The sequence below is a fragment of the Nicotiana tabacum genome, chromosome 22 (genome assembly GCF_000715075.1).
Source record: "Nicotiana tabacum cultivar K326 chromosome 22, ASM71507v2, whole genome shotgun sequence".
NCBI classification, from domain to species: domain Eukaryota; kingdom Viridiplantae; phylum Streptophyta; class Magnoliopsida; order Solanales; family Solanaceae; genus Nicotiana; species Nicotiana tabacum.
The window spans coordinates 153,905,119-153,920,762 of NC_134101.1; the positions used below are offsets into that span (position 1 = coordinate 153,905,119).

The following is a 15,644-nucleotide window of genomic DNA, read 5'->3' on the forward strand; positions in this document are numbered from 1 at the left end:
GGATTTTCTTATCCTTAACTCTGAAAGTCATTGCATTTCATTTCGTTTGGGTTTATTTCTCTAAGATGTTCCCAATGTCACTTCTGTTTAAGCAAATAAGAAGGAATTTCAAAGCTCACTACCAGCTTCAAAAATTGCAAAGCATAGTGCGGCCAGAGTATACCGAAGATGGCATGGTGTAAAGTGGGATAAAGTGCCAACAAAAGTTCCATTGGCAGAATGATTTAGCAATTTCATGGGAGATGCATAGGTTCAGTTAAAGGGGTCAGAGGTGTGAAACAACGATTCGGGTATAGAACACCCGGGTCATCCAAAGTCATGGGGGTTCGAAAGTCAGTCGGAAAGTCAAGCGGTTTTTAGCCAGTACAAAGGAAGCTAATCAAAACAAAGCATGGCAGCGGAGAGGTCTTCAGCAAAGAATGACGTCAATTAACCATCACATTTTAAACTGATAAGATTTTTTTTGATTGAAACAAGGGCAGAAAATTTCGGTTGTTCCAAGAAAATCCGCCACAGGGGAAAGGCAAGCACCATACAGGTTTGACATTTGAAATTTTCAGGAGCCGCCTGGATAATGGGATTTAATTTGAAATTCTCAGGACCCTCCTAAAAAATAGGACCTAGCTTAAAAATCAAAACAATCATGAGTAGTAAAATCTAGCATAAATGTACCCCAAGGAATTCAAAATGGTTTCAAGTTTGCATGTTTGAGATAAAATTCAAGTAGGATTTTTCAGGACCCTCTTGGATAATGGGATTTAGTTTTAAGTTTTCAGGACCCTCCTGGATAATGGGATTTAGTTTTAAGTTTTCAGGACCCTCCTGGATAATGGGATTTAGTTTTTAAATTTTCAGGACCCTCCTGGATAATGGGATTTAATTTCAAAATTTCAGGTAAATTTTAAAGTCATCATTTAACTAGGAGTTTCAGGACCCTCCTGGATAATGGGATTTAGCTTTCAGATTCATAGAGATATTTGGTAACATGTCAATTAACACTCACAGATGTGCTCAGCCACCAAACTGGGACAGAAAATTTTCTTTGTTTTTGTCTATTTTTGTTGAAATCAGGCGCCCACCTAGATAACAAGGGAATATATTTCTATGTTTTGGTAATCAGGCGCCCACCAGGATAACAAGGGAATACATTTCAGGTTTTGGTAATCAGGCGCCCACCTGGATAACAAGGGAATACATTTCAAGTTTTGGTAATCAGGCGCCCACCTGAAGAACAAGGGAATACATTTCAAGTTTTGGCAATCAGGAGCCCACCTGGAGAACAAGAGAATACATTTTTCAAGTTCAGCAATCAGGCGCCCACCTGGATAACAAGGGAATACATTTCAAGTTTTTGTAATCAGGCGCCCACCTGGATAACAAGGGAATACATTTCAGGTTTTGGTAATCAGGCACCCACATGGACAACAAGGGAATACATTTTCAAGTTTCAGCGATCAGGTGCCCACCTGGAGAACAAGGGAATACACTTTAAGTTCAGCAATCAGGCGCCCACCTGGAGAACAAGGGAGTACAATTCAAGCTTTAGTTTTCAAGTCCTTACTGATATTTGGTAACATGACAAATTGGGGTAGAAGTTTTCTTTGTTTTTGTCTATTTTGTGGAAATCAGGCGCCCACCTGGAGAACAAGGGAATACATTTCATGTTTCAGCGATCAGGCGCCCACCTGGAGAACAAGGGAATACATTTCAAGTTTTGGCAATCAGGAGCCCACCTGGAGAACAAGGGAATACATTTAAAGTTCAGCAATCAGGAGCCCACCTGGAGAACAAGGGAATACATTCAAGTTTCAGCAATCAGGCGTCCACTTGGAGAAAGGGAAAACATCTCAGATTACAATTCAAGGCGGCAACAAGGGGATTCCACCGGAAGAATACAAGTCAACAAGGCAACAAGAACCACAAGAGCAAATTTGAAGATATAGATATAATTTTGTAATGCATAGATCATAGGCTAGTGTAGCTTCTTTTTGTTTTATCATGGTGTAATAAGGGGTTCGGTAAGCAGTAGCAGCAGCAGTAGCAGAGAAATCACAGCTTCATGACAGTCCCAACTACCAAACAGTCCTGAACTACACTGACCTGATTCCATTTTAGCCAAGGATATGTAGGCAACCTCAGAAGCAGGGTGCGGTCAAACCTTTCAAATATGCCTCCCACAGAGTATTCAAAACGGGCAAAAATCGCTCGTATCCGCTCACTTTATCTTTGCACAAAAACTCTTCGTGTTTCCGGGCAAAGAGGGGCAGCTGTGAGCACGTGATTTTTGCCTTATATGAATTACTCCCATAAAATCAAAACAAAATAACTTCTTTTCATTATTTGCAATTTTGGTGAATTTTGTGGTATTTTCTGATAATTATTTGCATTTTGTCTGTGCACTTTTATTTTTATTTAATTCATGAAGATAAAAAAATACACTGCATTTGCATTTAGGATTTAATTTTGCATTCTTGAATTAATTAGTAAGTTAGTGTTTTATAAAAATGGAAAATCACAAATATGGTTTATTTTGCATTGTTCAATTTTTAGATTTGAATTGTGGTAATAATTATTAGGGTAATTAATTTAATTTTCTAGGATAATTTGGTTTAGGAATTAAGTTGGGTTTTGTTTTATTTTCATTTTTAGAAAAAGAAAAGGAATTAAAAAGAAAATTGAAAGGAAAAGGAAAAAGGAATTGAAAGAGGATTGATAATTTGGGCTGCTTCAAATTAAAGTTGCACAGGCCCAAGTCATTTTTCCCCCAAGACCCGGTCAAGCCCAGTCCAGCTCCACCTGCTTTACCCGGTCCAAGCCCGAGTTCTGGAGACCCATGAAACGACGTAGTATGAGGATAGTACTACGTCGTTTAGAGCTCGCTGGTGTTGAGTCAATCCTGGCCCTCTATTTCATTCCATCTGACGGCTATAGACAACACCCCTATTTCACATAAAGTTGTCCAAACGACCAAACATAACCTAAGACCCCTGGTTATATCGTCTCTGTCACTCTCATCTCTCACCACCATCCGCCGCCACCGAAAATCGCTAGCGGCGGCGGATGATCTCCAAACTCCATCGAAATTTGACCAGACAGTCCTTGTTGTCTCCTCAATCCAAATCCACCACAGATTTTCTCCAAACGTCACCCGATTCTTGTGATTTTCAAATCTCGGAAGGTAGAAAATTCGAGTTGTTCTACTTTCCTTGATTTTTCCCCTTACTTGTTTCTCTATGGTGTTATCCGTATAAATACAATAAAGGAAGGTAAAACAACTTACTTCATGAGAGAACCAGATAAAGGACCTGAAGCATGTCTGGTACAATCATTCAAGTTAATCGTCTCAAGATAATCTGGGCAGTGTGCCTTTAGATCCAGAAGAACCAGATTAGGGACCTGATCCCTTGGTGTTCCACTGATAGAAGTATAAGTACACTATACAGTTGGAAAGCAACTACAGAAAGTGATTGCCTACAACTGTACACGTAACAGTTCAGCAAACAGTGCAGCAATCACTTCCCATTAGAAAGAGGCATGTACTAACCAAGAATTGACATCACCATTGTGAATTGACATCACCATGGTGATGTATTTTGTAATATAAACCTGGTGCAAGGCATAAGACATTATCTTCAACACTTGCAAAATCAAAAAGAAGATATTCTCTCAAGTGCTTGCTACAACCTCTCTCAAGAACAAAGTTGCTGCAACCTCAAGGACCAGATCCAAGATTGAAGATATCTTAAGTCCTTAGGTTTGTTGAGTCTTTGTTATTTTTTCTTCATTTGTAACTCCTATCTTGCTTTCTTAGAAGCTGTGTTTTAGGAAACCCAAAATCACAAACCCTCTAAGTTTGTGTCTTGGCTAGAGTTAGTCAAGTTATGAAGCCTTTGTAATGGAGTTATTACAAAGTGACTTGTAATAGTGTTATTACAAGTTAGAGTGATTGAAGTTTTTGTAATAGAGTTATTACAATGTGGCGTGTGGTGAGAGTATCACAAGTTAGTTAAAGTCTTTGTAACTAGAGAGTCACAAAGTGGCTTGTGGTGAGAGTACCACAAGTTAGTTGAGTTGAATCCTTTGTAATAGAGTCATCACAAAGTGGCTTTTAATAGGTGTTTACAAGTTAGTGAAGTTGAAAGCCTGCAAGTGTAGGTCGTGGTTTTTTTCCCCTTGAGTTGGGATTTTTCCACGTAAAAATCCTCTGTGTTCTTTACTTACTGTCGAGCTACTGTGGGAACAATTAGAGAACCTGATTCCTTATACTGGTTGGTTGTACAGTCTGTTTCTTATAGTGGGAACTGATAGAGAATCTGGTTCTCTATACAGTCTAGTGGACACTTAGTTTCTAATAGATGTCAATTGGTGGCTACTTTCGCAATTGGAGACTATGTATATAATTTGCCATCAATTGAAGACTACATGTAATTGGATGTTATACTTGTAATAAGTGACTACACTTAGTTCCTTAGAATTAGCTTAGGGTTGTTTGGGTCATTTGTAGTCAAATAACCGCTCTAATATAAATAGTCCTTAAGACTTTCATTTTAGGTGGACTAATTTAGATGGATGATGAATACTCTTTTGAGAGGTGTAGTGGTGGTTTGCCATTGTTGATGACTACTTTATTCAAGGTGTGTTCAAGTGGAATCACACTTCCACTTGAAGTTATTCCTATAGTTTAGGTTCACTTTGTTATGTAATTGTTGGGTGATTGATTATTTCAATTGTTTTGCAATTATTACTTTGTTGGGTCTATTATGAAATTCTATCATTTATCTTTATTCTCTTGTCTTCTGCATCTAGATTCGTATCAGAATTAACATCCCAATATTATAACAAAATAATTATTTTAAAATAGTGTTATTGTTTAATACGTGCAAATAGAGAACCAATTAGTAATATGTGGATTCACATCATAATTGAACTTAACATAAACAATCTAGCAAATACTGTTAATTTCATAGACGTAAGGAAAATCTGTTCACCCCAGAACCACAAATAATTTGGTGCAATCCCAATTCGTTAAGTACCACATCTACTAATCTTACAGCATAGGCTCTAGTAATTCAGTCCGCTCTTTCCTTACCAGCAAAAGGGCCACACATCCACCACTACGGATCCAGTCCATAATATGTAGGCAAAAAGAGGAAAATTAAGTTGTTGACATAATCATAACATCGCCAATAAAATTAGCATATTCTACTAACTTCTTCTTGGCCACAATTGGACAAAGAACTAGTTGCCTGAATCTCCCCCTTCAAATGACGAATGCATGTAAAGCAGCATTATTTCTTTCCAAACAATTAAGAAGTAGAACAAGCGAATATAAAATGATTTCTTTTGGTAAATGATAAATAAAGATATACAGCCCCAACGAAGAATAAAATTACTTTGAAGAGAATAAGCATGTAGTACTACTACATAAGAAAAAATAAAAATGTGGAGGAAAAGGACAAGAGTGCCCTCATTTTCATGAATTTGTATGATCCCAATCAAGTACCTATTGAATCTCTTGGAAAGTCATTTCTGTCTGCTTCACCTCTCTCATACTCCCATTATTTAACCACTATTTTCCCTGACTCCTTCTCTTCATTCTCATATCAAACTACAACATATATAGCTTCCCAAAAAGAAAGCAGGAAATAGAATTATTTCGTCTTCTTCCTCCTCCTCCTCTTCTTCTTCTATTTTTCTTTAGCTTTTTGCTTCATTTTCTAAAGAAGAGCAACCAAAAAAAAAAGTGAGAAAGATATTGAATAAACATGTCTTGTCAATATTATTTAACTACGACGACCTCTTCTCTCAGAATATTCTCCTTCACCTCCCGCCGTTACGCACCGAATTCTTCTGCAAGTCAACCTCATGAGTTCTTTAAAAGTGAGCTCTAGTTTTACTACTCTACCCCTTCTTCTTTTTCTTAATGTTGTAATTGTTCTTTTTTCTTTGGGGGTGGGGGATTAGCGCTGCTTTTATTAAACCTCGCCTCCACCCCCATCCCATCATTTTTTTGTATCACTTTGGTTTATGAAGGTTTAAGTTTAACATTGATGCATTACTGAAAAAACCATGCATCGTGTATATTATTGTCCTTAGAATACTAGTATATACTTTTAGTTATTCTTTTTCAACTGAGAATTACTAGAAGTACTATTGTTACAAAAAATATTGGAAGTTTAAGTACAAAATAATTACTTACAGCCAACGGGTGTTCTACAGAACAAGTACTTTACAGCTCCAATCTGCAATGCAATGCGGTTTCAAGACCTCGCGCACAAGGTATCGACTATATTTTGTTTCCCTTTCTTTTTTTTTTCTTTTTTTTTTTTTGACAAAAACAATGACAATATTGATTTGTTAAAAAATAAAAATGCAGAATACAAAGAGGTGTTTAAAAATGGTTTGCCAGTTATCAAGTGGGACGACAACGTGGAGGAAGCAGACAGTGCACAAGAACAACAAGAAGAAGAAGAAACACAAGAGGTGGTTCGGCCAATAACGAAAATCTTATTGCTTCTCTTTTCCCCTTGAGTCTAAATTATGACGAGCCAAATCTTTATAAACGATATTCAAGAAAATACTAAAATATCATAAGTGGAATGTGAATCTGTGACATAACGCAATCTTTGCAATCCCTTTACCTCTACACTAGTATATTCTCTTATGACAAAGAGATTCAATATTTTATAAAATAACAAAAAAAGAATAGCTTATGAGTTATTTGCATCGTTTAATTTGTCGACGAAGAATTCCATTGAATCTCCTTTACAGCACCTAGCTAATTCCGCCCCTATATATATATTAATTAATAGCTAGTGTAAAAGAATATTTACACTAGCTACCGTATTGCACCTATGAGATACTGCATCTAACTATCTATAAAAAGTGAGATTCACAATATGAAAAATAAAACTAAGTTACCTGCTACAATATATTAAAATACATATATATGAATTTTGAGTACACATGCATATTCTTGAATGTTTTTGTTTGTTTGTTTTTAATCGGAAAATTATGTTACGTAAAAGGTGTACAGATCAAATAAGATAAAGGAACATATTGATGCCGTCCGGTTAATGTTGCAATGCATGGATGATGGAGAGATAAGTATATCAGCTTATGACACAGCTTGGGTTGCTCTTGTGAAAGACATTAATGGAAGCGATACTCCTCAATTCCCTTCAAGTCTTGAATGGATTGCCAACAATCAACTTGCTGATGGTTCGTGGGGTGACAAGTCCATCTTTTTGGCTCACGATCGAATCATCAACACATTGGCCTGTGTTATTGCTTTGCAATCTTGGAATTTGCACGCTGACAAAAGAGAACTAGGTAATGATGTATACGTAATCACTGCTTACTAGTTTATGTTATCATTCATCATTATTATATATACTCCATTATTTGATTGTATATATGTTGAGGTAATCATGTAGTATTTTCTTTTGGCTTTTCTTTTGTTTTTGGATAGGAATGTCGTTTATCAGAGAGAATTTAAGCAAGATTGGAGATGAAAATGCTGAGCATATGCCAATAGGATTTGAAGTGGCGTTTCCTTCACTAATTGAGATTGGAAAAAAGATAGGCATTGATATTCCGGATGATTCTCCTGTCTTGAGAGAGATATATGCCAGAGGAAATCTAAAACTCACAAGGTATATATATAGTCAAGCACATCTTAAACTTACTACTCCTGATCAGCAGGAAATTAAAATTTATGTTTACACTAAGCTAAAGAAATTAATCATAGTTGGGCTAACAGATTAATTGAAGTCAGATTTCGTCTCACTAAACATGACAATTTAGAAGGATTTTTTCACAATTAGATATTTAAAAAAAAATATAACTATATTTAACAGAACATAGTAAGTGGTATTAGCAAGATAAAATAAGGAAGTACTTTTAAGTATTCTTTATCATTGTCAAACACCACACAAATTAAAAAAATGCTTAAAAACCAATAAATACTTAAAAATAAGCAAATCCAAATATGGGCTAAATGTTGCCTTCCAATATGTTAGTCTACCTTTCTTTTGTTAATTATCCCAAAATATTGCCTAGCCTAGAAGAAAAGTTTGCATTCTTTGACAGACCCTCGAAAGATCCAATGGCTCTACTTTTACACTTTTCAATAAAATTCTATATTTTATTGTGCTCTTCTCAACAATAAGAAAATCAAATATCTCCAATAAGTTTCTCAACATATACTAATCATTCATATTTTCAATTCTTTGCCAAATGAACAATCAAATTAGAACGGATGAGGCTATTCCTCTTTCGCTTTAAATGCAATAAAAGTAGTGATTATTTTCTCCCTTTTCTTTAATTTTTCGATAGGTTCTTGTATCTTTAGGCGATAGAAAGTGGAACTCCTTTTAATATTTTAGGCGATAGAAAGTGGAACTCCTTTTAATATTTTCCATGTTATATTTGATATTCCATGGTATATATGTGAGTAATGATTATGTGTGTGCGCAATAGGATACCAAAAGACACAATGCACAAAGTGCCTACAACGTTACTCCACAGTTTGGAAGGGATGCCAGATTTGGACTGGCAAAAGCTACTTCACTTGCAGTGCGCTGATGGGTCTTTCCTCTTTTCTCCATCCTCCACTGCCTTTGCACTTATGCAGACTCATGATACTAATTGTCTCAATTATCTCTCAAACACTGTTCAGAAATTCAATGGCGGAGGTACGTATTCAGCCAAGTTTATAACAGTGAGATCTTTTACCTCTGGAGCAAATTCAAAGGGTTCTATTGAAAAAAGTTTAATAATCTTTGCTAGAGCGCAAAATAGATCACATTCATTTTGAGACATTGACTCTAAATTTTGATTCGTCTCCATCTTTTAGTATATTTACACCACTACTAAAAATTCGGTTAAAATCGTCCGCGACTTGATCGGTCAAAAAACTGACTGAAAAACCAACAAAAGTCGGCCGATATTTGAAAATATTTTCTTTTTTAATTTTTCTTTTACGAAAACAACCGAATTCGACCCTTTTTTGCGCCAAGATGCGAGAAATTATTGTTGTGTCATGGGAAGTTTATTTTGCAAGATCGACCAACTTCGACCGATTTTTTTTAAAATAAATTAAATTTAATATTTAGAAAACTGATTGAAATCGGTCGGGTATCTCAGTGGGTCATTTTAATTTTTTTTAACGATACCGACCAAAATCGATTGGTTATTTTCGCACAAAAATGCGATTAAAAAGTATAAATAAAATTAAAGAAAGTCTTAAACCAAAAAGCATCAATGATCTAGTGGTACAATAATATCAGATGATGAATTTATTAATTATATAATTTAGAAAAGCCAACCGATGTCGATCGTTTTTTTGGTCGTCCTTTTTCTTTTGGGTCGAGTGTGGAATTTAGTTGATCTATTGTACTAATTCGACCGCTACGAGTCGATCACTTTTCGATCATTTATTGCCAATTAACAAGCGACATCGGTCGATTTTGATCGAATTTCTAATAGTATTGTGCTTTTTCTTTTTGGTATCTAATGCTAAGTTGAATGTTGGGTTTTTTTGGCTAATCATTTAGTTCCGAATGTATATCCGGTGGACTTATTTGAGCACATTTGGATGGTTGATCGAGTGGAAAGACTTGGAATTTCTCGATATTTTAAGGCAGAAATTAAAGAATGTATTGATTATGTCAATAGGTACATAAAAAGTACACCTACTACTATATTTGAGCAAGTGAAGAGAAATTTAAGGAATAGTATATATGATACATGACTACTGCTCATTTGCAGACATTGGACAAATAAAGGAATCTGTTGGGCTAGAAATTCGAGACTTCAAGACATTGATGATACGGCCATGGCTTTTAGACTTTTAAGGTTGCATGGCTACGTAGTTTCTGCTGGTTAGTATGCAGTTCATTAAAACCTGCATATGTCTCGTTCCCTTCATATAATAAAATACCAGGCTATTGTTTTAGCAATAAGTTTAAGCAAAGACATCTCAATAAAATTCTTGGCCTAAATCCATATTTTAATAAGGGGTCTTAATTTTTTCTTTGTTGTCTATAATTTAGTTATCTTGCAAAATATAGTATTAATATTACATTGGTTTCTCTTTTTTTTTCTTGTTTTTTTTCTTTTTGTTTATAGTATAGTTATCTTATAAAATATAATATTAATATCCGCATTGGTAAGAAAATTCAAGTTAATAAGATGTTAGCCACGTATTTACAATTCGTTACCTTGGATCTTATTATAAAAAATGTTATTTATCAATACGAAGATTTGAGTATTTTAATTCAAAGTTCTAAAATATTTCTATTGTTAAAAAATAGATAGTCTTTCTTTCCATTTTTATAAGGATTTTGTATTTTTTTTTCTTTTATAAACTTCAATATTATCTAAGCAAAAATAAGATAGTAAATCCACAACTAAAAATATTTTTGGGGCCCCAAAATTTAGGGGGCCTAAAACAAAGGCTTTACTAGCTTCCTCTTGAACCATCCCTGAGTTTAAGTTATATACCTGATGTGTAAACAAATTTTATATCAGTTGCATAGTTTAAATAATTTGGTAGATTCCTACTCTACTTTTCAGGTTATCAGTTCAATTGATTTTTATCTCTAATTACCTATTGTTCCAGATTTTTTTTATTTATATAAAATGTATATATGTAACATAAGCTATCAGTTTGGCGAACAAAGTATATCTTCGGCCTAGGCCCTATATATGTGTTAGAAAGTCACCTAATATATACGATTAAATTTCGAACTCAATTATATTAGCCTTGAGGTTGTTGTCTTAGAAATCAGAACCCTTAAAATTCTGATCCAAACTTAAACTCCTTAATAATGATGAAGTTTTTTTTTTCTAACAGACGTATTCAAAAACTTTGAGAGCAGGGGTGAATTTTTCTGCTTCGTGGGACAATCGAACCAAGCAGTGACTGGAATGTATAATCTGTTTAGGGCTTCCCAGTTGATGTTTCCTGGAGAGAAGATACTTGCTGATGCCAACAAGTTTTCCTCCTATTTTTTGCAAGAAAAACGAGCTCAAAATCAACTTCTAGACAAGTGGATCATCACCAAAGATCTTCCCGGAGAGGTAAACAATTAATATTGAGGCCATTTTGTTTAGAAAATTTAATAGTTTCCAAAAAACCAACAATATTAAAGAACATATTAACAATTTCAGAAATCAAACCAATTATCTATGAAATTCAAATTTTAAAAAAAATAAATCAAAATGTAGTATTTCACAAAAAATCAACATAAGTAAATATGCTCCAAAATCATTCTTCCAAAAGCTAATCCGAGTGCATGACGAGTGAGATTTGTTATAGTGGCTGAGTCTGTTGACCAATAGTTGATAATTGGATGGATGTTCAAGTCACATGGAGAGTAAGTAGAAATACTATTAATCCTCCTGCATAACTTTTTAACAACATTAATTGTTTTTCAATTTTTTCAAAACTAGCCTTTTAGAGATTAAGCCAAATAGCCAATCGAAGCGCCCCCTTGATTAAGTGGTTTCTCTTCGGTTTTCACTGGACAATTAATACTTGCTACTGTATCTAGAGAACTTTTTTCCCTCACACATTCTCTTCTTTTCTTTTCTTATTTTGTAATATAATTTTTTTTATGTGTGTAACAGGTAGGCTATGCATTAGACATACCGTGGTATGCCAATTTGCCTCGGATAGAAACAAGGTTCTTTCTGGAACAATATGGTGGTGAAGACGATGTGTGGATTGGCAAAACCTTGTACAGGTACTTTTTGCAATTACTTTTTCTCAAATAAAAATAAAGTTGTTTCCTTCTCACTTTTTATTTAATTTCTAAATTTTTTCTACTTCATTAATTTAAAAAGGTCAAAATATATACCCGTGATATTCTCCACACTTTTTCCTCTTTCTTCAAATAAAATTGTCTAACTACTTGCAAAAGTTGTGTTTTGTCTGCAGTCTTCATGATTGTTTTGTTTTGTTCTATCGGAGGAACGCTCTTCATTGTCTATTTAATATGGTATTCTTTCCTTGAAGACTTATCTTAAAAAGAGATACATTTTTATACTTGAAAGTTTTTTAAATTTAAATTTCTTGTTGTATCCTTAGTGATATACTTTATATGCATAAAAATATTATATAATATTTAAAATCATAAGTGTTAAAAATACTTCTTGTATATGCCAAGATCTTTTTGTTTTTTTCAATTCGATCAAACACCCTTGTATAGAAAGACGGAGGGAGTACTAAAACAGAGCGCCTACAGTAGAAAGTTGTCAGAAAACTTTAAGTATAGTGCTGTCCACAAAGATAAGGACAACTAATATAAGCTCTAGAAAGCCTTAGTCTTTTTCGTGGAAACTAACCTACGACCGTAATATTGTTCGGCGATGTTGAAGCAAGTTGTCAACATGCGATAGTGATGTGCTTTTTTGGTGAAAGGTCTACTCAGTGTATTAACATCTTCATCATAACTCAATATTTGGCCTACGTATACCAATGAACTCCTGAAATGTCCTAATCAGCAGTTTATTTTATAATCATATGATGTTTGAAATTCGCTGGTTCAACTAACTCAAATTTATACTGCATAGTGCGCATTTAAGGAGTGCGTGTTCCATATTAGAAATTTCTCTAATCCTAGAACTTCAGTTTAAGATCTCTAGTTAAAGGTGGAGGAACTTATCCGACCCTTACATACTTTTGAGCTAGCACTTTCCTACATTTGCAATGACGATAAATATAAGTATATAGTCATAAAAAGTGATATTAGTAACATGAAAAATAAAGCATATTATTTGCTATAACTGATTAAGATAGTGTAAAAAATTTACGCTATAAATGCATATAAGTACTCCTTCACTTTTCAGGATGCCATTTGTCAATAATAATACCTATCTGGAGCTGGCAAAATTGGATTACAACAATTGCCAAGCAGTGCATCAGCTTGAGTGGAGAAACATTCTCCAGTAAGTCTTACTTATATTGAGTGATCATGCAACTTCAATAGTGATCAGGTTAGTTGTAATAAGTTGATGCATACAATTTCATTAATGAGGACGAAATGAACTGGTCACTAGGTAGCTGGATCTTCTTGATTAAATTTCATACCACAGGAAAATCCCGGATTTAGATCAATTGGCTCAGAATGAGTATTATCTTTTTATATGCATACATTTTATTTTTTCTCTTTTGCATATATCTGTATTCATAATCCGAGTAGAAAGCAACAGTTCAGTTGAACCCACCAAACCTACCTTGATTCTACTCTAATTCTTGCATGATTGCATGCACGCAGGTGGTACAGAGAGTGTGGATTAGGAAAGTTTGGATTTAGCGAAAGAAACCTATTGGTGACGTACTATTTGGCGGTGGGGTGTGTATTTGAACCAGAAAGGTACAGAGAGCGGCTGGTTTGGGCCAAAACCGCTGCTATTATGGAGACTATTAAACGCCACTTTGGCAGTTCCCAAATCTCTGGGGAACACAAAACGGCTTTTCGTCACGAATTCGCACATTGCAGCAGCAGCAACCTACACTGCCGGAACTCTAATACTAGGTGAAATACATCACTACGATGCATAATTCCTACTAAAAAATACAAAAAATATACGTATATCAGTTCATGCATGCATGCTTTAGACAGTGTCGTACGCATGATCTTTAATAGGCAGTGTTACAATTTAAAGAAATCGACCAACTAATAAATTACTACAATGACAAGCGGTGTCATTTCTATACGTATCCCCATTATTTTCATTTTTTTTAATATCTAGAGAAAAGTTTCGACCCCTGACTCTAGAGATTTGGATATAGAATCTTCAAATAAAAATTTATATATTTAAAAACTATTAAAAAATTACTACTATAAGTCACAATACTTACTATAAAATATGGTCAGAGAAAAATTCTTTTGACTTTTCAAATAGAAATATGTCACATAAAGTGGGAAAACGGGCATGACTTTATTATATAGTAATTCTTTTTTTTAGTTTTTTTTCTTCATATGTATATATAATTCCTGGTAAAAATAAGGTGTTCAGTTTAATGCAAACCCGCTCTCAATTTGATTGTGGTGCTAAGGTTATGTTCTAGACGTACTATTCATGTATATACTAATAAAGGGGTGGAACCGTTTATTTTTCCTTTCAATTGTGTGAGCTACTTTGTGTTGTTTTGAACTGCGGAATGGCAGGTGTAGGACAAGACAGAGACTCGTCGGGACTCTTCTCGGAACCCTAAACCAGCTCCCTCTTGAAGCATTGGTGACTCATAGCAGAGACATCCATCAACACTTGCGTCATGCTGTTAGTCGTACTTGCTATATTTTCTTTAGCAGTTTAATATTGAAATAAATATGGTAAGCTTTCTTTACGACAAAGAAAGCTAAAAAATACTGTTAATGTTATGAACATGTATAGTGGGAAAAGTGGCTGGTGATATTGGAAGAGGGAGGCGAGGGAAAAGGAGATGCAGAACTCCTAATTAGTACGTTAAATCTCTGCGCCGGCATGTCAGATGAGCTATTGTTGTCGCATCCTATGTATCAAAAGCTTCTCAACATCTCCAATAATGTTTGCCACCGTCTCCGTCTTTTCAAGCAGCATTCTAAGGTTAGATGATAATATGCTGCCAAACTTAGACAGTATAGATGTTGTTTAACTTATAAGACCTACAGTGTAAGAAATGTTTTGCACTGTTAGGTCGTCCAAAAGATATTTACTAGTATCAAATTGATTTGTTATATATACAAACACTATTTCTTATAGTAGATACATTCTTAACGTGTATGCGTGAGCATATCTTTAAGGAGGTCAAATGTGCATGTTGGGTTACAATTGGACGGGTTAAAACTCAGCCGAATTAATAAACGGGTTGGATATTTTATTGGTACAGAATGCTGAGGATCAGAGGGTTGAAAAGCAGCTGGAAATATCAACATGCATGGAGATAGAATATGACATGCAACAACTAGCTGAACTCGTGCTATCCAAATCTGATTGTTCATATGAAGATCTAGATGCCAACATCAAGCAAACGTTCTTTGATGTAGTCAAGAGTTTCTATTATGCTGCTTACTGTAATCCAACAACAATCAATTTCCACATTGATAAAGTACTTTTCGAAAAAGTACTTTAACCATTATAGTGTGTATCAAGTTTGTGTTGGTGCATTATTCTAATCTTATATATATTTTCTGCACAAAAGACAATAGTACGTATTAGAAGAAAAAAATGTAAAAGTAAAAGATTTTAACTTCTTTTTTACTAAAAATGTACATGAATGTTATATTATTTAGACATTTAAAAAATAACTGCAGCTAACTGTTCATAAAAAATAGATTGGCAACTTGAAAGCTAAAACAAAATACTGGTTACATTTTGGGGGGTGAAAGAAAATTTTTATTAATCTCCAACTAACAAAGATATTTAAAAATTTATATCCCTACCATAACTATAAAGTTACAACAAGTTAAAATACACGAAATCACAAATTTTATAAGAAAATTGGATCTGAAATTTGATGGATTATTATATGCAGCGGAAGCAATCCCAGTATCAAAATCACATGTAATTTAGACAACTAGCATAAACGGGATTTCACGGGTTACCTCTTGAAGCGTGAACATATCTCTTCTACCACGTGAGCCTTCAGTTCC

General features: G+C 34.5%; 1 protein-coding gene across 2 annotated transcripts; it reads left to right on the forward strand.

The window, feature by feature from the left end:
- Positions 1-5,616: 5,616 nt before the first annotated feature.
- Positions 5,617-15,124, forward strand: LOC107760376 (ent-copalyl diphosphate synthase 1-like). Of its 2 annotated transcripts, XM_016578414.2 has the most exons (15): positions 5,617-5,880; positions 6,220-6,279; positions 6,377-6,483; positions 7,029-7,332; positions 7,472-7,655; positions 8,482-8,696; positions 9,558-9,678; positions 9,772-9,884; positions 10,859-11,085; positions 11,635-11,750; positions 12,856-12,954; positions 13,284-13,544; positions 14,181-14,292; positions 14,407-14,598; positions 14,882-15,124. In XM_016578414.2, exons 1-15 carry the CDS (start codon positions 5,766-5,768, stop codon positions 15,122-15,124), a joined length of 2,469 nt encoding a protein of 822 aa, XP_016433900.2. In that variant the 5' UTR covers positions 5,617-5,765. The 2 variants fall into 2 exon arrangements, with proteins under 2 accessions (XP_016433900.2, XP_075098866.1); XM_075242765.1 differs by lacking the exon at positions 12,856-12,954.
- Positions 15,125-15,644: the final 520 nt, after the last annotated feature.